Below are 24,704 nucleotides of genomic sequence, written 5' to 3'. Positions count from 1 at the left end.
TCCTGTGGAACTCCAGTGAAGAAAAAACATCCTTATTTTCTCTTGCAGTCCAACTAGAGACTGTTAATCAAAATTCAAAGCAACTAAGTACTAAATAAACACTTTAATGATTTATTTTATAATTCTTAAAGCTAATTTTATGTCCTTATTGTAAATTACTTTCTTCTTCCTTGCTTAAGGGATTTAAAGACAATGTCTATCGACAGAGAAGAAAGTACTTTGTGGATGTTGCCATGAGCTATAAATAGTAAGTACTGGCATAACTCTTCCTTGTGCTGCTGACTAGTTAGAATTCATGCTCTACTTAATTCTGTAGGATGAAGTTTAACAGTAGACAAAGTCATCCTTTAAACTTTGACTAGTTTAGTGTAGGCTATAAATTGCGAACCTGATGCTTGGAATCCTGCTACGTTTTTGATATAGCTACAGGAAAGTAAAGCATTCGAAATGCAGGCGCTCTCTCTTTTAGTGTTTTATTCACAGCTGCTTAAACCTTGGAAAATATTTTATGGGTATTTACATGTCTTACTGACAAACTGATGCACTGCTGAATCACACATATCTAGCATCCCTACACAGTTAGAAGAGCTCACTAAACCCCAAAATTATTTTTTTCTTTTGATGTACATACTATACTTGGCTGAGGCCAATAGCATGAGGTTCAACAAACCAGGTGCCAGGTCCTGCATTTGGGTCTCAACAACCTGCAGTGCTGCAGGCCAGGAGAAAATTGGCTGGAGAGCTGCTCAGTGGAAAATGATCTAGAGGTGTTGGTCAGCAGCATCTGACCTGAGCCAGCGTGTGCCCAGGTGGCCAAGAAGGCCAATGGCATCCTGGCCTCTACCAGAAATGGTGTGGCCAGCAGGACCAGAGCAGTGATTCTCCCCTTGTACTCAGCACTGGTGAGGCCACATCTCAAGTCCTGTGTCCAGTTTTGGGCCCCTCACTGTAAAAAGGACGGTGAGGTGCTGGAGCGTGTCCAGAGAATGGCAATGGAGATGGTGGAGGGGCTGGAACTCAGGTCTGGTGGGGAGGGGCTGAGGGAGCTGGGGTTGTTCAGCCTGGAGAAAAGGAGGCTCAGGGAAGACCTTATCACTCTCTACAACTGCCTACAAGGAGCTTGTGTGAGGTGGGGGTTGGCCTCTTCTCCCAGATAACAAGTGACAGGATGAGAGGAAATGGCATCAAGCTGCACCAGGGTTTAGACTGGGTATTAGGAAACCTTTTTATTGAAAGGATGGTTGGGTGTTGGAGCAGGCTGCCCAGGAAAATGGTGGCATCACCACCCTTGCAAGTGTTCAAAAGGTGTTTGGATGTGGCACTTTGGGACAAGGTTTAGTGGTGAACATAGCAGTGCTGGGTTAACAGTCAGACTTGGTAATCTTAGAGGTCTTTTCCAGCCTTAACAATTGTATGATTCTATGATTGTACTGGGTACTGCAAAATGCCATATATTGGTTTTGCCAATACAGCTCCAAACTTCTTAGAATTTAGTCAGTGCATTTTTATGTAGTTAGAGAATATGGTGGCTGAGCATAAGTACACTGCAAGTGTTTTCTCACTCTGATTTTTTTTCCCTGTTTCAAGTCAGTATTTTCAATTTGCTACAGTGCCTGGAAGTTAGGAAACTTGCTGTTCTACCTACAAACACCTACTGGGTTGCAATTTTCTTGTCACAGAAGCACTCAACTAGTTCTAATCCTACTCTAGGTTTTATTTGCAACAGGTTTAAGCCCTCTTTCTCAAGGGAAAGAACATATTAATTTCATGTTCTTTTCCATTTTCTTCTCTACACTTCTTCGGGTTTTTCATTTTTTCTCCTTTGAGATTTCTACCTACGTGGTTTAAGAATACGAAATGTGCAAAATTTCTTTCCACTTATAGGAGGCACATCCTGTCAGGAATCAAGTAAAAACTGAATTTTTGAAGGTTTTTCAGTATAAGGCTACTATACAGCCTGCAGAAGGCTGGGGGGACAGGAGGATTAACTCTGCTTTTTGACCATATAATTTTGATTATATTTTTCCTTTACTTTTGTCCCATGCCAGTCATTAAGATGTTACCAGTCTTACTCATGTAGGTGCTGGTGTTCTCTCCCCTTTCTGCCCACAGTGGTGTTTGTTTAGCTGGATGCTGATGACATCCATCCAGCACACTGGGCTGCTGCCTGCAGGTGTTTATTAGTAGAGAAGCTCTCTAGGCTGCCCAGGTAATCTCTGAGTTTAGCCAGCTTTCAAATGTAGATTGAGATACCTTTTTTTTTTTGTTAGAATGTTTGTTTAAAGCTGATTGATTTATTATCTTCCTTTTAGTCTAATGCTTGCAGTGAAGTTAGTGCTTCTTGCCTAGCATCTACTGCAGTGTGAAATGTCAAGTGGATACCTGTGGATGAGGGCAGGCTGTGTGTGCTTTCAGCTCTTTCAGTAAGAGGGATGGTTCTCTATTTATCCATGATGGTAGCAATAGTGCTGTGCATTTCACAGCTGCTAACTTGCTGGAAAGATCTTCCTTCCTTCTCCCTCTCAGCTGCCTAAGTATGGCGACACAGCTGGCTTGCTAAGCAGTAGTCAGTCTTTTGCTTCAAAGTGTGGTGTTTTTTTCCACCCTGAAAACAGAAGAGAAACAGCTTTTTTGAAAAATAACATAAAGTAATACTGCATATTTCCAGAAAATAAAACAAAGAAAGGAAAGAAAAACCTTTTCCTTCTTTAGATTTTGAAGGCTTAGGAACATTTTTGCAGTCACATTTCAAAAACTAAAAATCCAAACCAGAGCTTATTTGAGGACCAGATCTTAAACTTCAGCAAAACTGCTCAGATGTACTCCTTCATTCCACTCATCTTTTCAAACCTTCAAAAGATTTCAATCTTGTCCTACTATTACAAGCAGAAAGAAAAGAAGGGGCTCCAAACACTCTTAGCCAGGGACCAGGAAAATTGGGAGATCAGTGCTTTGGGCAGTTACCTAATGTGTCAGAAATCTCATTCATACTTCAGGTCTCCTGCACTGGTTATCCTTCCCCCAGGGACATGCTCTATCTGCTTGTCTGGATGGTCAGTGTCTCTGGGTATCTGGGCAGAGACAGCTCTGGCAGACAGCCTCAGTATCCTGCTGCAGCACAGCCCAAGCCATGCTGAGGAAAGGCAAATCAAACCCACAGGGAAGACTGTGCTGCTACAGCTGGGCTGTTTCTGCTGCCCAAGCTGTGGAGCTGAGTTATTACAGGTGTCTTGACACTACAGCACAGTCTCACCACACTCCCTTCTGTTGTCTAATGACTGTTCACTTATTTCTACAAAAAGAACAGCTCTTTTACAAGAGCTGCTCTCCTTGGGGTAAACATCTCTCAGTGTCTTCCAGTCAAGTGACCTTCCTAATCACTTACTGAGGCTTGATGTGTTTCTACTTTCCATATTAATTTGTAAAAAAAACCAACAACCCACATTAGTTTCCTTAAAAATACCCAGAGATTTGGCTGCAAGGAATTGGCTTCATAAAAAGTTGATTTGAAGATCCCAGATCAGCATTTCCTTCATGAATTGCTATAGTGGTAGATGCTTTGTTTTTCTTGAACATAAAGGGATGTTTTTAATGAAGAGAGAGAGAGAAAAACATTACAAAGTGAACTTGGAGGAGCAGGTATTTGGTGGAGCTGGCTGTTAAAGGAAAAGACACATTAATAGAGCACAGCAGTGAAGATCAGCTGTATGAAATAAATGGACCAAAAAAGCCATAAAAAAACCATATTCCTCCCTCCTTCACTCAGCTTCTATCCTAAAGATAGTGAAAATGTGTTAATCTTGGTAATTGGTCCTTTGAGACTGATTAGGGTTTGGAAAAGTGTTGAGAAAATTAAATCTGTAGGAAACATACAATGTTTAAGAGGGAATTAATAATCTGAGTTGATAGCTCATGACCTTAGCAAAATGGAAAGACCCTATTTTAATAAGGAGAAATAAAAATTCAGATTTGTTTAGCTTGTAGGGTCATCTTAAACACAAGGAAACTGGCTATGCAGATTGGCCATTTCCATGATTTATTGAAATGTTTGAGTGCAAGGTGGGTCTTGCATGTTGAAATAAGAAGGTAAGAAATATGAAGGTTGCAGAGCTGAGGGAAAAAGGCTTAGATCCTCCCACAACTCTGGCTGCCTTGATTCTCTCTATAAAGAAAGCAGTATCATGATCAGCTGGAAATAAGATCAGCTCTCCTAGGCATAAAACCTATTAAGGAATTAATGTTCAGTGAACCTTACTTCAGTACTAATGAATTAATTGAAACAATAACTAAGTTATAAACCTTTTAGTGAGCAGTGATCAAGCTTCAGATCCTTGATTGTGTTTATGCCTTGCTAGTGACAGGCTAAATAGAAACGTGAGCTTTTCCACTGGTAAAACACGTTTTCCTCCTTGGTGTGCCAGTGCTGATCCATACATACCATTTCCATGAGCTGGCAGGCAGCTTAAGGCTGGTGAAATGTCAAGGGGGAAGACACATACTAGGCCTGAAGGACTGTCTCCCACTGCAGGATGGGCACAGACCCAGTGCAGCTTCTGCAGATGAGAAATACTTCACTAAATGTGTTGCAATTCTTGTCATGTCTGCAGAAGTAGCTGACAGGGAGCTAGTGCATGTATTGGATATTCTGCAGTCCCTACCAAGTACGAGCACCTCATACAAAGTTGCCTTTGACTGACAGATAACTGCCATGGATCAAAATCCTTTGATATCATGAAAGGCAAGGGGATTAAATGGTAAGTTTTCAATAAAGATGAGGGGACAACCACAATGAATGTAGGGCAGATGATCCTCTCTTGTGCATGTAGGGACTGCATAGCAGCAATCAAATGTGACATGAGGGCTTATTCCTTGTTCCCTCGTACAGTGGAGACAGGATTATGAATTGAGCAGCAGCCACCAGCAAAGCCCATCACTGCGGTTCTCCTGCTGCAGTGGAGCTGTCTGTGCCTGATGCACCTGTTCAGCTGCTGCCTGTGCTGCAGTGGAGCTGTCTGTGCCTGATGCACCTGTTCAGCTGCTGCCTGTGCTGCAGTGGAGCTGTCTGTGCCTGATGCACCTGTTCAGCTGCTGCCTGTGCTGCAGTGGAGCTGTCTGTGCCTGATGCACCTGTTCAGCTGCTGCCTGTGCTGCTGGGGAAGCTGCAGCACCGGGCTGGGAGTGCCCAGGTTGCCAGCCCCGTGGCAGGGGAGTGAGAGATAAGGACTGATGGAGCGGAGGAGGATGCTGTGAATCCCTTTGCCGCTCTGTACATCGTTACGGTGCGGCAGAAGATGCCTGAGGAGAAGGCAGATTGCAGAGATTACGTGTTCTAGATTGTGAATATTAATCCCAGAGGAACATCACAGTATTTCTAGGGGGAATTAATGACATGAGATGATGGCCCATGACCATGTCATGGGAAATTCCTTACAGCTAAATACGAGGCAGTGCAAGCTGGAAGGAGCTCTTCGCAATGTTCACACTATCAGTCAATTTTGAATTAACTGTAACTACTCAAGGTAAATCTTGGATGTCAGAAACAGATTTACAGGTATCTGGGAAGGCTCCTGCTTTCCAATATCTGTACATCTGTGGGAGTGGGAGGGGGCAGAGGAACAGGGCAGAATTTAAACAAAAGGAGAGATGTATTTAAAGGCTTAGTTTCCTCTAGGCTGGGCTCCTGGCTCTGAGATGAGCTTCCTCATAATGTAGTCCTGCATGAACTCGGGGTTCCAAACATATCTGTACCCGTAAGCAACTGTCTAAGTAATCAATACACTTTTTTTAAATTGGATCCATACATTTCTAAGAATTTATGTAATTGCCTAATCTTCACCCAGCATTTGATGCTGTATGAATATTATGTATTTTAAAGAATGGATAGAGAATGCAGTCTGCTGGAGGTCTTAATCAATCCACTTCTTAGACTGAATCAGGATCTTCAGCCATCCACTTGCAAAGGTACCAGTGGCAGTAAATGGAGAAATATTAGTCTGGTATAGGAACATGATATATAAGAAATCCATCTTTCTACTATGATAAGTACAAGGATTAAGAAGTAATGAGATTGCTTAGTAAGAGACACAATTCTTAAGGAAATTATAGAATATGTATATCATAGCATCAAGAAATAATTCTAAAGAAGAAGAATCAAGCTGTCAATTAAAAACAGTTCAAATAGTTTTAATAGTCTCATTTCCCTTAATTAAATAATACTTTTTGTGAAAATATTGCTACCTACAATCTGTCTGCAGTCTGGTTGCATTTAAATGTATATTGTATTTGTATTTGTATTTTTTTTTTTCCAATAGTGGTCAACCCATTCCCAGAGTGGAGTACACAGCTGAAGAAGTTAAAACTTGGGGGGTGGTATTTAGGGAACTCAGTAAACTCTATCCCACTCATGCTTGTCGTGAATATTTAAAAAACTTTCCTCTGCTGAGCAAGTACTGCGGATACAGAGAAGATAATGTGCCTCAGTTGGAAGATGTTTCTATTTTTCTTAAAGGTAAGATTCGTATTTGGTTTATCAATGGATATGGTTTCATAAAACACTCTTTTTTTTGTTAGTATGGAGTACAAAGCACATTGAAAGAAAAGACTCACAGCATTGTCAGTGGCCTTTGGTTTTACCTGAAGTATCCCTCTGGTTTTGGTGTTGTCTGTGGCAGAGAGTTTTTTGAGTCAAGACAGTTTTATATAGTATTTGAAAGTATGAAATGGAGAGAAATGAATCAGCTGAACATGTAGAGCAGGATGTTATCTTGTACAGGGAGAAAATCCCTCCATATGGTGAGAAGGAAGAGCTGAGCTAGGGCTGCTCTCTCATTGCCATTCAAAATCTCACACTTTTTTCAGAAATATGTTTTCAGACTACGCAGAGCAGGTAGTGGTACCTGTTGCAGAAAAACTTGAAACATTGTCCTGTACAAATTTTGAAAGAATAAGGAACTAATTTTTGAGAGAAACATGCTTTCTGAAGTCACCGAGTCGGAAATTGTTTCACTCTGGGACTAATCTGAAAAAGGAACACTGTTAAATATTTCAGTGAGGACCTCAACTATAAAAATAAGTATTTTATTGACACGAACAATATTTTATCTGTAAAAATAAGGACAGTTTTGTTTTAATCCTATTCTGTTCTGTTAGTTTTTTTAACATAATTTGCATATTTTCCAATATGGATCTTCTCTCCCATTTGGTACCAGACATAAAAATTTTAAGAACATCACTTATGGTACCTTAGCAGTTTTTTCTAGACAAAGATATCCAGGTCAACTTTGAAGTACCTCAGGCTGCTTTTATTATACTTACACTAGCAATGCAAAGTGCTTCTTGTATGTAATAATTGAAAATGATGTGTGGTGATGGTCAAGATTCTTTGTGTCATGCTTCTGGTAGAACAATTAACAACAGATCTGCCGCCAGAAAGTGATACAGTGATCTGTGTAATGTGGTCTTTCATTATCTCCTTCACTTCAGAGAGGTCTGGCTTCACAGTGAGACCAGTTGCTGGATACCTGTCTCCCCGTGACTTTTTAGCTGGCCTAGCATACAGAGTCTTTCACTGCACTCAGTACATACGGCACGGCTCAGATCCCCTCTACACACCAGAACCGTAAGTTGCTGCCTTCTCCTCAGTACTGAAAAAACATACCCAGTTTCTTGAGTGAAACAAGTTAATTTGCCAAGATTGAAAAGAGGAACCTTTCTACAAAATGTGAAATTCTTCTTACACTGTTGATGACAAAATCCTTCACAATTGCGAGCCAGAATTTAATTCAGACTTTTTTGTTGACTTTTACAAGGGTCTTAAATAACTGGGCTATTTATATAGTGGGCCAGAAATACTATTTAAATTATATTTCAGTGGAAAATGGAGTTTTCACCTAAAAAATTTTGAAAAAGTGTCTATAATTTTAGCTTCTGCTGGACAACTAGAAAGAAGTTGTGGAAAAATCCCCCCAAATATCCTGAAAAAACCCCTGCTTTCAGAATTCTAATTTGGTCTCCTGTGTCCCAATTTTTATTTTTTTATTTTTTTTTGACCAGGTTCCACACCTGAACTTCATTTCTCTCCTATAACACAGCACAAGAAAGACATGGGGCACTACTCTCTTACCAAGAGAGAATATTAGATATGAAGCCTGTTACAGGGAAATTATGACAGAAATAAGAGATACTTTAATTACAACTTTTATAGGACAGCATTGCAGCTTTTCCAAAAAAGAATATTGCGAGTTAATGTGAAATATTTTGGCATATGATCTTTTGATGAAAAGTGAGGAAAAAGAAGATCAAAGAGATTGTAGTTCTTGTCTTGTGTTATACATGCTGTATTCTGTGCAGTAATAGCAGAACAGTACATGTCATTTAGATAATAAGGAGGTAGTTTTACCAAAGTTATCTGCTGATCTTGTAGCCACAGGAATGACATTTTTGCAGTGAATCAGTCATCAGGCAGTTAGCATGAAATTGTAGCTGTGGTTTAATCAGCTTGGACTACTTGAGTGTGTTTGATTTATTCCCAAATTTACACAAAGGATTCATACACCTATATTCAGCTCCAGTTCTGCAAACATTTGGATTGATGCCTCAGTTTGATTCCATGAACTGACTGCCAAAACCATGGAGTAATGTTTTTGAATATAGAAGGTTTAGCGGCACTGCATACTAAGCTGTGTGTAAAAATGCAGAAGCTTTATTCAGGCAGGAGTCACCAGGTGGTGCTGTTAGACACTCAGCTACCTTTTTCCTCAGCCCCTGAGCTGGGTGAAGTACTTGCTGAAATGCTCTGAGGCTAGCTTGGCCTGAGTGCTGCTTTTGGAAGGGAGGTGGTGATCCCTGAAGGAATTCAGTCGCTTCTATAACCTCTGTAATTAGAACTGAAATCTCTTAGATCTGTAGGCAAATTGATAGAATGGGGAATCTTGAAAGAAGGGCTTGGGTGGAAGGAAGGGCTGAACCTCTTCTGGTCTATTTAAAAATATCTGTTGATATTTCATATAAATAAATGATACAAGGGACATACCAGGCTTTGCATCAATGATTTCCTCTCCTGTGGGAAGCCAGTGTTTCAGGCTGCAGCATGCACCAGTGTTCAGCAAAAGAATGATGATGTTTATTAACTTAGTACAAACTAGAAGAACATTTTCATCTACTGATAAGACATTTAGGTACATAACTCCAACAGGATAAAGGCAATAACATCTTCCAGGAAGCAATTAAATGTGTCTGTGCTTTTCCTGATGTTCTCTGGTTCATTGATTTGTGTATTTGAGAGCCCTGCAGTTCTCAGGATGCTGCTTTTACATTCAAAATTATGCAGTGGATCTTAGCTGATCCTTAGTAGTAATGGCAGCTGCTTGTTTGGTAACCTTTCTGGTTACTTGCTGTCTGGAAAGTTGCTGAGTAATAATAACAGTTGAGTTAGAATGAAGGTTTTTATTCCTTATTTGGGCTGAACTTAAAAATACAGGTTATGGTCTTAACACCTCTAAATATGACTAACTGAGGATGGAAGTTGTCATTTTCTAGTGATGCTATACCCTCTTCTTGCAGACCTACTGGTTCACATTAGTTAAGTTATGTGTACTGACTTTCAGGAACTCCATAGGAAAATTTTGAAAATCCCTTTAAAAATGTGCTTATGTTTTTTACCATAACATAGAACGCACGAGTAAGTGTTACCAGAAGTGTAGGGTGAAAGCCTGGTGCTTTTCTAAATCAGTGGCAAAACTAAATTGACTTGAGTAGGGGACAGCTCTTAATCTTCTGCAGTAGCTGCAATGCCCTGAGATCTCCTGGTTGATATATGGGGCCATAATGAGGTTTGCTGCAGGTCCCTGGCTGGTGAATGTTGCATTTCAATGATATAAACCTGGTTAAAAGGCTCCCTTTGACTTCAGTGGGCTTTCCATCAGATTTAACACCCAGGCTACAGAGCTAGATACAAATTAGAGAGTTCATTTGGTTTGATCTGTATCACAACCATATGCATTTTAAAACATATTTCTTCCTGATTTTAATTATGTTTCTACTACATTCACAGAGCTATGTAGATTTCTTCTGCTCTACTAACTAATTTACTCCAAGAAAAATCTTTTGCTGTGAAAAGTGCATTAAAAAAATCTTATTTTCTCTGAGCAATGTGTGTGAATAAATTAAAGGAACTTAATTATTTTCAGAATAAGACAAAACAAAAGAATCAAGCCTTGGTAGTTAAGCGAAGAATTATATTATTTAGACTATCTATAAAGGGCCAGACTAGCAGGGAAGTCTAAAAGACTTCAATGACAATCCCAAATGCTGGTTCATGTTTCTGCCTGAAAGATTTTATGGGTTTGGGTTTTTTTTATTGTTCTTATGCTTTTTGCTTTAAGCTCCCCTCTTTGTAACTGCACATTCAAAATACTACTTTGCATAGCTTTAATGGAAGAATCTACAAGCTAAAGGCATGAGAGAAATATCTTCTGCCTCCTCATTCTTTTCCCCTTGCCAAGAGAGACAAGTTAATGGGATTAGGCTTTGTCTGTTCTCATTTTGTCTGCAAGAGTGGACAGAAGAAAGAACATGTGTCCTAGTGCAGAACTGGGAATAAATCAGCTTTGCTTATTTGTTTCTGGGGGTTGTGGCTTCAGTACAGGAAAATAGAGATGTAGGCTCAGGTGTCAGTAGTAGTGATGCTGCTGTAAAAGCCTGCCTGCAGGTGAGTGTGCTTACCTGGAGCCAGGCACTTGGAGCCAGTTTCACTGTTTGCTTCTGCTTGAACTGCTGATACAAAGCTAAATATATCTGGACTGATGGAGTGTACCACGGATGCACAGCAATTAGTGTTGGTTTGCCCAGTGGAGGTAAGAATTGTTGTGCTGGGCTTCCAGAGAATGGCTTTGTGGCCCATTTTTATGTTGGAAGTTGATGGTTGGAGAAATCAGGCTCCGCCAGTGAATTGCTTGGTACTGGGAAGTGGTGTGTCTGTCTGACTGCAAACCAAATTTCCCAGCTGTCCTTTGCATTGTTAGTGAGCTAAATCTTGAAGGAGATGATAGAAGAAATTGTGATTGGAAAGGAATTAATTTAAGCAGGGCCTTTAGCTTCGGTGGTAATCCAGTTAAGCGATGCAAACCTCCTCCTGAACAAAGAAATGGAGGCATGCAGAGCTAACCAATTTTTCCAGTCTCAGTTCCAATGAGAAAGGGACTACCAGCTAGACTATGGGTCTTGTTGAATGAATTGCTCACATGTGAAATTGGGTCAAACTTGTCACACACAACTTCTTGTGATGCTTGTCTCACCAAAATGTGTGACTGCAACACGAGCAGAAATTGCTCTGCATCTGTCAGTGAGACCATTTGGACTGAGAGGGAAGACTTGTATGTGTCCCTCCAGTTTTGGAACTGTGTTTGATACACTTCTGGTGAGGCAAACTAGGAATACCAAAAACTTTAATTTTCACTTGTATATTCAGAAACTTCTATTTACTGCTATCTACCTACACATTATTGGTTCAGACTTTTTGGTGAGGATAACGAGTAAGAAGATTTAAAATTATATAGGGGGTTGTTTTTCTGTTCATGATTTATCTGAAATGTCATGTTCTGTGACTTTTCAAACAAAAATAGTTTGTAAAAGACAAATTGGATGATTTTCGGTAGAAGGCAGAAAACTTGATGTTTTCTTCCTGCCTTTAAAACATTTGTTTACAGCTTAGGATAAGGGAAAAAAAAAAAAAAAAAAAAGAGAGAGAGAGAGAGAAATGTCTTTGAAGAGACAAAAGCAAAGGAAATGTCAGATTGGATTTTTAAAGTGAACTTTACTACCAAGTCCATTATTTCCTGCGAACAAGCGCAGCAAAACTTTCAGAATTGTTTGAAAGCTTTTCTAGATGATGCATGTGCACTTCCGTTAGCAGTTTTTTGTACACTTATGTCTGCACTTTGTCATGACTAACAATGCACTTACAGATGTGAACAGCTGTTCTTTTTGAAATGATTTGGATTCTCTGCTTTTTCTGAAATTGGCTTGCTGAAAAGTAGACTGCATAACAAAAGTACCCAGTAATTGCAGTAGGATCTTCTGACTAAATGAGAAATTAGGTGCACAGAAACCTCAGTAAATATTGCCCCATATTTCTGGGGGCAAGTGACAAAATGTCTGCTGTGGGGTGCTACCCAGGTACAGAAAGAGGAATGGACAAGAGGAAGAGGAAATGTGTTGGATTTTCATTTATGTGGAGAGAAAAGCTGAAAACTGTTCTTATGGGACATCTGGCTTTCCTCTGGGCAGTTCAGTCTTCATGTCACCAAGCTGGAAAGGTTGTAGTGATCAGTCTCTTCCACTCAGTCTGGAAATGATGAGCAAATCACAGAACAGCTGGGGTTAAATGATATATAACCTATTTAACAGAAACAAATGTGTGTGCTTCTACCTACACATAGAAACTATATATACAGGGAAGAACTACACTGTAAAAACCATGTTTCATTGAAAGACTTCTAAGGTAGGGGTCAAACCCATGTAAAATGGCTTATGTTAAATTAATTACAGAATTATTATGGTATTAATTTCTGTAATGACTCTCTTTTCATTTCCATTCCCTTAGGGATACATGCCATGAACTCCTGGGACATGTGCCTCTACTTGCTGATCCCAAATTTGCACAGTTTTCACAAGAAATAGGACTTGCTTCACTGGGAGCATCTGATGAAGATGTCCAGAAATTAGCCACTGTGAGTCAAAATCTTTTTGTGACATGCTCTCTCATCTCTCCTCCTTTTTAGCTGATGAACTGATGTGCATTGTTGTATTAGAGGTGACCACATTTTCAGGTTCCAGGTGACTATGATGTGACAATCACAGAGCTTTAGGTTTTTTCCCCATTGTTTTTGAGAAGACCAAAGCTGATCACACTGAGTAATCAGTTTCAATTTTTATTTTTAATAATCACCAATTTTCAGGGCTAGCTGCAAATGAATTTTTTCTGCTTTTGTTTGCTTTAAGGTGCTGGAAATGAGTAAGAAAGGTAAACTTGGGAAAAAAAATACAGCATTTTGATTTGTGCTCTGATCTCTAGACTGTTAGCTCCTCCACAGATGGCCACTTTAGCTCCTAGCACTGATATTTCTGTACTCACTGTTCAGTTTTGCAGCTCTTAATTTTATTCCAGTGTGTGATGGATTTTAGGATGATATTGCATCCTTACTTGGTGCTCCCCTTGGAGAATATTAAGCCAAGGCTGTGTAGCAGTAGATCAAGATCAAGTGCCTTGGCCAGCAGCTGGGAGATGGACTCTGTGTTGAATCAAGTGAGGCACAAGTCAGCAGACAGTGTGAGCTGTCTGTGTGTTAAAGCTGTTAGATGCTGCTGAGACTGAGCTTTCATGGCCTTTGTGTGAGGGACCCTGTTAAGCTGTCATGAGTCTCCGCTCCTGAGCTCCTGACAGCCCTGTTCTATTGCCATATTCCAATAACTGGGATGCAACCCTTTGCATCATGACATAAATTAGTGGTCTTTACCACTTGCTTTGTTCATTTGTTTTACTTACTGTATATTTCCTTTGGTGGATCCTGTTAAAACTAATGTGGCAAATAATTAAAGGAGCTGTATTGGATTAAAAAACTCCATATTTATAAAGCTCCATATTTAAACATTCTATCTTCTGAAAAATTCTGTGAGATTGGGCAGGGGAATTGGTTACTTTAAAACTTTTGCAGCATACTGCTGCTCTTCTACACGAGAAGTGCAGTGGGGATTTAAAGGCTTGGAAATAAGTGTTGGATGTGGAGTCAAATTAGGTTCAATTAAAACGCAGAAGTTTTGATGCACTGGCTTAGCAGAGGCTTAGAGTCCTATCTGCCAAAAAAGGTGTTTGTACCCTTTTGACTTGAATCCTGTTTGACTTGAATCTCCTGGCTTCTCCCAGAAGAAGTCACTAAACTAAATCAAACTCTCTTCACTCGTTAGTTAGACAGGCTCGATGCCTTGCTCATGGCCAGCTCCTCTCTCATGATTCTGGGTGTGTTCCTTGTTTTTCCAATGGATGTCTGTGGAGAAGAAACCGTTTGTTTGGAGGAATCATTAATGTTGAGTGGGTATTTCCACCATTTACTTCAATGGGTCTTAGTAGGAAACAGACCTACCTTGCAGTCTCAGGAGAAGCTACCCAACTGGCTGTCTCTGTAAGTACTGTGAGGAAAATGGCATCCCCAAATATGTCACCCCAAAATAACCTTGGATGACAGGGGCCTGTTGCAGAGGATGAAGTTGGTACTGGGCTGTTTGGGTAGAGATCTTAATATAAAGTGACCTCTGAATATTATATAAATGCTTGTACTCCTCCCCCTCACAAAAGTTCCCAGTTATGACTGAATGTGTCATCTGAACAATGAGCTGCTCCTGAATCATAAAGCAAAAAATAAAAGAAGGCAGCTGAATCACTTTCCCTTATCACACTGAGAATCTGATATCTGAGTCAAAGTTGATTTCTCCTCCCATGCTGGAAATAGCTCTTTCAGGTGGAAGACACATTCAGGAAGAGTCTGGCGGTGTTATTTTTTTGTAGGAGCACAATGAGGGGCTGCACTCCCCTGGGGTAGATGCTTGACAAATACAGAGATGTTACTTGCCCTAAAATGTGCAGTGTAAACAGCCAACTTGAGTGCAAGTAGAAAGAACACCTCTCAGTGGTGAGGGTGAGGAGGCCAAGAAATTCACTCAGCTAGGCACCGAATGTCACCTGAGGTGCCATTGACTAACATTTGCTGCGTTCAGTCCCATTTCCATCCCAGATAAAAAACAGACGCAGCAAGCTGAGAAATGCCAGCCAAGAGTCTTAACACAGAAAAGCGTTGCAGGTTCCAGTGAGGTGACTTCCAAGTAAATAGAGAAACGAATGGAGAGAGAGTATGCATATTAATGAGCTTGAATCAATATGCCCAAAGCAAGCTTGCCATTAGCCTGACCTGCTTCAAAAGATAGTGACATTAAGTGCTGAGCCATTACGGGGATGACAATGACATTAGGAAGAGAGGAAAACACCTCTTAGGAATTCAGACCAGAAAGAGGAATTATTGCAGGTGATTTCATAATCTTTTGCTCCATTCTGCTCTCAGAAAGACACTGTGTATCAGCTTTGATAGATCTGCTTTTTGTGCCCTGCCCTGAGCTGCAAAGGAAGGGTCTGATGCTTTTGTCCCTGCAGGGCTGACACACTGGATGTAGAGCAAGCTGCAGCCTGGTGCCTGGGCAGACTAGAAGCGTTTTGTAAATTGCTATTAGTTATGTCTGTGCAGCCCCATCGAGGGCAGGAATTAAATGGGAGAGCATTGCAGGGGCTCTGGTGCTGGCCAGCTGGAGGGAGAAGAATGGCTGCAGGGGAAGAGAGTTGAAAAGACAGTATGCAAGTTCCCTTCATCCTCATGGGGTCTTGTACGCAGATAGGGGAAAGAAGAAAGGAACTGCTTCTGCTTTGTCATGAGAGTGGAATACTGAAAGAGCCAAAAGACTGTCTTTTTGTGGTTTGTTGAGAGATTCCATTTTCATTTACAATCTTTTAGGAGAGTAAGAAAGAGGAAAGACACAAAAAAAAGGTGGCAGAGGTAATGTTACTGAAACAGAGTGAAGTATTTGCACAATCCAATTCCTTTTGTGGAATGTGGTATAATGCAGTTACTGGTTTAGGAAATACAATATTAACCATGCATATCTGGTTTCTTATTATCATCATCTTTACTCATGTCTTGTCCTGTTCTGACTGATTTTCTAAAACTGCTTTTGAGCTAATTTTTCAGCATGCCTGATCTTCCTATTTTCACATAGCACAGAAATAAAAAAGGCTGTCTTTTCTGCTTACCTATCAAACCATAAGCTGTGGAGAGCACTTGACATGAGGTGTTTCAACTAATTTATGTAGTATATGATTTACAACATTTAATAGCATGTAACGTAAGGTTTTGTCAGAAAAATTGTACCAAAAAATGCATCTCGATTTACATTTCAGTGTTAACTTGTAATTTGTGGACTTGGGAGCTGTCTTTGTAAAGCTGCAAGTTGCTAAGCAGGAACCTGCTTATCTTGCTAATGGCAGAAATGACTCCTGACTCCTGCTAAGTTATTTCAGCACAGCTCAGGTTGTCCCCTCAAGATGCAGTATGTATAGGATGTGTTTGTGTAGGCGAAATTCAGTGGGTGGCAGTTCAGAAAAGGGGATAGCAGAGTGTCTTTTTCATGCAGTTCATCACCAAGTCTTTCTGCCCAAGAATTTGGCCATTAGGGCCTAATTAGTTTCACTAAGTTTTTTCCCAGTCATTACTCACAGTAAGTTATATTTAAACATTCAGTTCTTTAGAGCTGTAAAGCTTTCACCTTTTCATCTTTCTTGATAATATTTGTTCTTGAATTTTAACAGCATGGGACAGTAAAAATCAAGAAATTTCTTTAGGTCTGGCTGTCCTTTAAGTGGAAAACCACAAAAATTGCTTCTAAATCTGAAGGAATTGTGTGTGATGAGATCTTGTAAAAAACTTGTTATGAATCTTAGAGTTTTACCTTGCCTGGATGACTGAGGCCAATAGCTCATTTCTAAAGCTAACTTCAATTTATCTGTGTATGTATCACAAACAAATTTTTTAGAAGTATATACTGAGTTAAAAAAACTACCTCTCTCTGGCTTGTGGTAATTCTTGTGACTTTACTTGCCTGCCTTACCTCAGAATCTCTATTTTCCTGTCTTGTTGACATCATTCTAGACCTTTTCCCACACTGGAGATCTGGCACATAATTCAGGACAGTTCTCCATTATGTTTGCTGAGGACATAACCAGAATAGAAGAAACAGAAGCATTTTGGATAAAGACTGAGCAGCATTTGGTAACTTAGGGGAAGACTCAGTGTTTGTGGTCTCACTAGATAGAATAGCCTATCATCTTCACAAATAACAGATTAGATTTCCCATAGGGACTATTTAGTACTGGCAGGCTGTAAGTACAGTTTGTGAACTGGCTTACTGTCTGCTTCCATGGATGAGCTGAGAAGAAAATTCGAGATTTTGAACATTCTTGCTACATCTAAAATCAAGACCACCTGTGTGTTTCTCGTTTATAGTTGTGAAATGACTGAAAGGGAACTAACCATCATTGTAAGCCCGTGACCAGTTCCCCTGCTGAAGCTATTCTGACATATAAAAATAATTATGTATTGGCCAACTGAAACCTCGTATTACAGCCCAAGAGCTATGGCAGTCACAGAGCATATTGAAATTTGACATTCAAATCTCTGCTTAGTCTTTTTTCTGTGTCCCAGTTGCATGCTATGTATGTGTGACAGATGTCAAGGGTGAGCACCTTAAATCCAGCGGTGACATAATGGAGTTTCTTGGAAAAGTGTTACTTCCAGGTACAGCTGTAGTTAGTGTATAAAGGAGCAGCAGCATGAAGAGCTGGGAGTGAATATGACAATTAAAATTGCTTGAGTAAATTTTGCTGGGCTTACAGGAAACATATGAAATTATTCTGATTTGAGCTGTATGTCACTTAAGGGAGATGAATCAATTCCCAGGATAAAAGCTAGGAAGATAAAGCTGAAATCAGGTATGATGGATCACTATAGACAGACACTGTCCTGCTATACCATGATCTGTATTGTTTATCAATAGATGGCCTGGGCAATGTTTCTGTTCCTGACTTTGACCAGGCAAAACCACCCATATGAAGATGTATTTGGAAATCGCCCAAGTGTGAAAACTGAAACTTTAACAAGGAGCAGAAGTGGAAGCAGATGAAATTTGGTGGCTTTCTTGACCATTACAGAAGTGTGTTTGAATCAGGAGAAAAGGATAACTTATTAATGGGTTACTTTGTTTGGTGAGGTGTTGCTGGGCTTACTGACTGCTGCTGTAAAACCATTCTGTAATTTGTGGGCTTGCTCTGAAAAATGTTCTAAAGGAATTAATAAACAGTAATGGTCTCCCTTTTTAAGGGTTGATTTCAGCAGTACTTTTTGATAAAGTAGCTGAAGCACTGATGTGACATCCTTCCTATGTTATGCATAATCAAAAAGGGGGGCAGAAAAGATAGTACTTATGTCACAAAACAGTGACATAAGGTGGAAAAAAAACAACTGTAGATCCCAGGGATCAATATTTAATATTTTAGACTATTGCAGTGGTCTCCCGAAGTGCATTTTTATGGTCATTCTGTCAGATATTTGTGGCACAAGAAGAAAAGTACCAGCAGAGATACTTAACCAGCTTTAAACTAGCCCTTCAGACTGAAGGATTCCATTACTGGAATTGGGAGATAATGCTCAATATTTTGAATTTGTGGCAGTCTGCTAAGGCCTTTTTTTCTGGGTATGGAGAGTCTGTTTCCAGGTTTGGATCTGTATGAGTTGCAGTGCTGGTGAGGGCTATGGCTGGTGACTTGTGTCCATCATAAATAGCTGCTTAGAGGAGATGGAAGAACAGGATGAGCAAACCTGATTATTTTCAAATGTTTTCCAAGCTTCTCACCAATCAGGAACTTGGGGAACTCTTGTTCCCACAAATGTAGCTTCTATGTATCTAATTATCCTGAAAGGATTTTTGTCCAGAGATAGCTGCTTATGTTCAAAAACACCTAATTTTTTATTATCTTCAGTAACTTTGTCAATGACCTCTATGGCTCAGCTATTTACTGTCTGGTGAGCTGCCTCATTTTGTTGCTTTTAACCTGATTCCTACTTGGTTTTTTGTTTCTGAAGAGAGAATGATCAAATTGTCCCTGGAGGCTTTCTATATGCCATCGTGACTAGAGATCACATTTTCTTGCTTAGTTCTCACTTTTCTGGGTAGGAAACCAATCATTTGTTTAGTCAGTCCTCATACTATTGAGGATGTTATTCCTCCCCTGAATCCTTTCCACCTTCCCAGGTAGAACTGGAAAAGAGAGAGGATATATCAGTCACCAGGTTGTGGAACACAGCAAATGAGCAGCTTGAGTGCTAACCTGAGTTTACATTAAGAGTAGCACTGTGGAGTCAAGTCAGCTTTGGATGTGCTTGCTATAGAAGAGGGGACCTCTTGTATGATAGGAAGGCTGGACCTGGTGTAGTAGAGCTGACAACACATTGTTACTTAGGGATGAAAGAAATAGGCTGGATGCAGAAGGAAAGTAGATCCAGTGGATCCATCTTGCATACAAGGATGTGAGTCCCTCCAGTTTGTGATCGGAAAGGGGTAGGTCAACACTGGATGTGTTTAATCTGGAAAAAAAACATCTTGTGCTTTATACTGGGTGACTCAAAGCTAGAGAGGGCGAAAGAGGGCTCACCTGTTGCTGTGAGGGTGCCCAGTTGGTCAAGTCAGTAACCTGCATCTTGAAAGGATCTCATATTGCCCTAACAGACAAAATTTTGTGCTCACAAGTAACTAGAAACAGTATTGTTCTATAAAGTACTTATAAATATGTATCCTTGGGCCCAGCCCTGTAATGAGGAAGCTAGATGCAAAAGAGAGCTAATTTGACTTAATTGGGAGCAGGGAAGAAATTAGAAACTTTACTGTAGAAATAATACAGTTCATTTTAGACAGGATGTGATTTATGAAGATCAAGCCCTAAGCACTTAGAAACGCTAAAGAAGAAGTCTCTATTAAAATAACAAATTGCAGTCAGAGACTGGCCTTTATTTCTTGTAGCATTTTGTTTCCAAAAGTGGTTAGATCATAATCCGTGAGGTTACTGAACTGCAAATGCAAATTTCCATGCACACAAGTAATACATTTTGACATAGAGGTTAACAAGAGAATGGTGCAAATTTCACACAGCACTGGCTTGCTAATTACGTTTGTTTATTTTCAGAAGCAACTTCATTTTCATTAAGAAATTGCAGATTCTGCAATAGTAATCTTTGCCAGTAGTTCAATAGCTCACACTCTGAACATTTGCTCTGTTACAGTAGTAATGAAAATACTGAGCCTGAAAAATAGCTTAGAAAAAAAATGTGGAATTTTGTGCATGCAAGTGGCAAGCATCTTCCAATTCTGTGTTGGATCCAGTTGAGAAAGGTTGAGAAATGGGTGAAAGGAGTCTATGAATTTTGATAGGAATTTTTGCATATTTGTTTTCTCTTTTGACCTAGAGATGATAATGTATTAGATAAAAGACATTAAGTGTCTTTTATAGAACATACATAACCAGGAAAAAATAAAATATTCAGTATAAGCTTCCAGTAAGCAACAATAAGACAAACATTTTGAGTAACATCTACTAACAAATCACTCATAAGTTACAGGAATAAAGGTTTAAATATCAGGAGGAAAAAGAACAATAAAGGAAAGGTTTGGAATATATTGCTGCTGCTGTTCCTGACTGCCCCCGTGCTTTCACAGTACATAGAAGGAAAGTGAAAATCCTGGGCTCTGTGTAGGTATCGCTCACACTGTAACACATAATTTAAGTCATTTGCACAAGACATGGACATCCTCTGGCAGCAGCACACAGGTATATGGGGAAGCAAAGTAGTTTAGCATGTGGCAGCTCATTTCAGCCATGTCTAGGTCTTGCTTAGGCCTGAGGTCTGTGCTGTGGGTACACAGGCAGAGGAGCTGGCTTTACCCACGCTTCCCCTGGAGCCAGAGCAGCTGAGGAGTGCTGTGCATAAAGCAGCTTTGGTGACTGCAGGGAGGGTTCTCTTTGCAGCAGCTCCCTGAATGCAGCTGTCTGGTTTCCTGGCAGGGACCCACAGTGGTGCTGGGATGGGCCAGCTCCAGGTTCCCTTTGCTCAGGGATCTGTGCATCCTGCTGCACTGTGCTGTGCAACCCTGGCTGCTACCCTGCATACCCAGCCCTCATTTCAGGGGTCAGTGACCCCAGCAGGAGAAGGAAGCCAGGAGATTCTGCACTCAGGCAAAAACCAAAACAGTTATGTGTAATCACAGAGTCCAAGTATCACAGAAAGGGTTAAGACTGGGAGGGACCACAGTGGATCATCTGGTCCAACCTCGCTGCTCAAGAAGGGCCACATTGCACAGAATTGTGTTCCAGATGGTTTCTGAATGCCTTCGGTGAGGGAGACTCCATAATCTCTCTGGGCAATGTGTTCCAGTGCAGTTACCCCCACAGTGAAGTCCTTCCTCGAGTTCAGGTGGAACTTCCTGTGCATCAGTTTTTACCTGTTTTCTCTTGTCCTATTACTGGGCACCACTGAGAAAAGCTCAGCTCCCTCCTCTCGACACCCTGCCTTCAGATAGATACACACTGATGAAGTACATGCTCAGCCATCTTCTTTCAAGGCTGAACAGGCCCAGCTTCCTCAGTATCTCCTCAAAAAGAGATGTGCTCCTAAGTTCCTGAGTCAGCTTCATAGCCTTTTGCCAAACTTGCTCCAGGAACTCCATCTCTCTCTCATACTCATACTCTCCCATCTCATACATCTCTCTCAAAACTGGACACAGCTCCTGATGTGGCCTCACTGATCTCTTCAAACCATTCACTATTCTTTTTATTGTCTGGGATAGTTCAGTAAATAATTTTGCTTCCAAAAGGACATTCATACATCTAGCTATTATGCATAACCCAAATAGTATCATATGGAATAAGTCTTAAAATACATACCTGTACAGAACTGAACAGATGCCAACTTAAGGTTCACAGGCACAGGGCTGGACATACCTGATGCATTCAGTCTAATTATCTTACCCAGCATGTTTCTTTGTATGCACAGATTAAAGTATGGAAGTAAGACAGAATATTTCTGGCACCCATAACTATGCCGAGGGCTTGATTCCTTAATGCTGCAGCTTTGGAAGTGGTTCTTATGCCTGTTGTCACCTTTCTATCAAATGGCATCAAAGTGCTGGATGGAATATGGTCCCATAAAATTTTAATTGAGATATTTTTGGGTGATCTACCATAATAATTTTGCAAGTATAGCTTAATTATATATTTATAAGTCCAGTGCTGATGCTACAGAGGGCCAGGGGGCAGTTTGCTATTGCTTTCAGTAAGCTAGGTCTGTGGGCTAAATACTAACCTCATTTCCATGTGTACCATCTCCTAAAAGACATAGGGTTGTACACATGAAAATGAAAGTAGAATTTGTTGCTGTGAAATTAATTTTTATCATTTCCTTTCTGAAACATCTTATTTAGAAATAAGGGTTTCTGTGGGGATTGAATTGTTTCTGGAGGACACGTGATTTTGCAGTTGTGTCTCTTCCTTTGTTCAATCTCATGTGGTACAGCATGCAACAAATTCTGTTAGCTACTTCTTAGAGCTAGCAGGCCTTCTGAAGTTATTGCTTAAAGGTTATTTGTTGATGATTTTGGAAAGTTAAAGTAAGTACTCTAAACCTGAAAGAATTGTTGAAGCCAAAGACAAGGCTACAGGGAAGGGCCCTGTGACTGTTAATTTTGGTTGTTTTGGTTTGATTCCAGCTGTGGCTGAAACAGAACTTCAACATGGTGTTGCTCTTTCAGGCACACTTTGAACAACCCCTCCACTCTCTTATTCTCTTAGTTTGCCTTTTCATCAGACATAGCATTAGTTTAGACTGAAGAACCTTGTTTCAGTTGTCAGCCGTAGTTTTTATATATTCTGTACCTTATAGGGAACTTTCTACAGACATTCACAAAGATGGCATCTACTAATCGTGCTAGATAAAGCAGTTTGAGCTCAGAGCTTTTTCAAGACATGCTGGAAAGAGTGGGTACTCATAGATTATGATTTTTTTTTCCCTGTAAAGCATATTACTCTTTTTGTTCCCTAGAGATTTTTTGTTCCCTACCTTGAATCAGTAGGCTGTAATTGTAATAATTATATAGTTTGACTACATAAAAGTAGCTAAAATTATAGTTTAACAAGACATTTTTCATCTCTCAAATGTAAACACCTTTATAGGATTAATTTTTAATCTTTGAATAAGCATATTAGCTTATATGCAGATATATAGTATATATCTGCAATGAATTTAGGGCCTATAGAAGCACAGAATTCTTGCATATCCATGGGAATTTGATCACTAGTGACAATTTTGGAGTGATCTTCACATTTGGTAAGTCACTTCCAGACCACAGGCACTCTAAATTCTTTGACTTTGGTAAAGTGAATAGCGACAACCTCTCTGCTCACAGGTATTTGCCCAGGATGTTTTTTGCACCTTGCTGAGTACATGTTCATGTGATTTGGTTTGTGTTTACAGACTGCTGGCAAGTAAGTTAGTGGTGACTCAGTTGACTACTCTGTAGTCATGATAGATTCATTTTACATGCCCTCACTGCTGAATATCAGGGTGCTGCAAGAAGGTGCTCAACTATACTTGAAAAAGATTTTGTTTGGGGCTGTGAAAAACATCTTCAATTTGGATATATTTTTAGTAGCAAAATTAATAGATATTTAAAATTCCCTGAGCTACTTCTTTGATCTGTCTGTCAGCTTGACATGAATAGAACTTACACTTTTGTGCTTATGCCTACTATCTTCTTTGCTTCTTTTCTTGCAAATCAGGTTGAGTTAATGCATTAAGAGTCACAAAAGCTTTTGGGAGTCCCTTGGCATTTATGTGATTAAAATAACATTGAGTTTAAATGCAGTGTTGCTGTTAGAAACTGTGATGTTTGAAAACAAGGCTTAGCTATAAAATCAGTTTTCAGTAAATAGATACAAGAACTTAATTTTCTTTTTAAAATGTTTAGAAAATTAGTGCGGATGTTGGTTATTTTGGAATGAAATCCTGACTCTTTTTTGCTCCTCAAAAATAAATTTGAAATTAATATGACTGTGAAGAAATGACTGTGCATTTTTTCCTTGAAATTAGAATTAAAAAACGTCACTGGCCAGTTGTCCCTATCTCTTCTCTTAATGTGTTTTTGCCCCCAGAGTTACAGAACTTGAAAAAGTTCTGAAATCCTTTCAGCCCCAGGAGGCTGCACTCCTTTCTGATATAGCCTCCCCTAATTAGTAGACACATTAGGAGTTTTGCAGCTGATCATGTGCACAAGAAGCTCATACCCCTCCTTGGCTAAGGTGACACGGGAGGCTCAGTGGCTCTCCTGCATCGCTCCCTGCAGTACAACTGTCATAATTACCAGGCAGTAATTGGCCTGGCAATTAGTGGGGACACAGTCTTCTTCAGGGACTGTCATCACGAGAAGCACCACCGGAGCCTGGTGCCTTCCCCACGCCTGTCAGGGAGGACACCAGGGCCTGTCTCTGGGCTGGCCAGGGGTGCTTTCTAAAGAGGCCTCACAGCTCACAGTAATTAATTGTGACAGAGGACTGGCACAGGGCAGTGGTTCAGTAAACTCCCTGCTTGTAAAAGCGAGGGTTGTCTGTAGTGTGATTAGTTGCTTCACCTTTGTGACTTGATAATCTGTGGATTTACTTAGCCGCTCTGTCAAAAGCTTCTCCCAGGATAAGTGGAAGAGAATCCTGTGCCAGTTTTCCCTTTTGTAGTTTCCTTGGAGCATTGCAGCAATTTCAAAAGGATGAACTCTGCATCCCCAGCCTGAGGAGTATTTCATGGGGTGCTACAAGTTTATGCTTTCTCTTCTGAGTTGCCTGCTTAGTAAGCTTGCTGTGGAGTGGAAGATGGCCTTATTAGAGAAGGACAAAAAATACTGGACTGGTGCTGAGGTCTACAGGTAGTTACAGGTAAATGTGTCCTGAGGATTGAGCTAGACTTCTGTGAGATTCTGGCTCTGGATTCTGGGGGAAGAAAAGTGTCTGAGGTGGG

General features: G+C 40.2%; 1 protein-coding gene across 1 annotated transcript in view; it reads left to right on the top strand.

Annotated features, from left to right (window-relative positions):
• Positions 1-24,704, top strand: part of TPH2 (tryptophan hydroxylase 2) — a 49,872-nt gene that overhangs the window by 8,645 nt on the left and 16,523 nt on the right. The window contains exons 5-8 of the mRNA XM_086884353.1: positions 180-247; positions 6,312-6,508; positions 7,483-7,618; positions 12,602-12,728. Coding sequence (XP_086740479.1) covers positions 180-247; positions 6,312-6,508; positions 7,483-7,618; positions 12,602-12,728 — 528 coding nt within the window. The remainder of the gene's footprint in view (positions 1-179; positions 248-6,311; positions 6,509-7,482; positions 7,619-12,601; positions 12,729-24,704) is intronic.

The sequence above is a fragment of the Cyanistes caeruleus genome, chromosome 4 (assembly GCF_971803275.1).
Source record: "Cyanistes caeruleus chromosome 4, bCyaCae1.hap1.1, whole genome shotgun sequence".
NCBI classification, from domain to species: Eukaryota; Metazoa; Chordata; class Aves; order Passeriformes; family Paridae; genus Cyanistes; species Cyanistes caeruleus.
The sequence above is the reverse complement of the archived record's forward strand: the minus strand, read 5'-3'. Positions and strand labels throughout refer to the sequence as shown.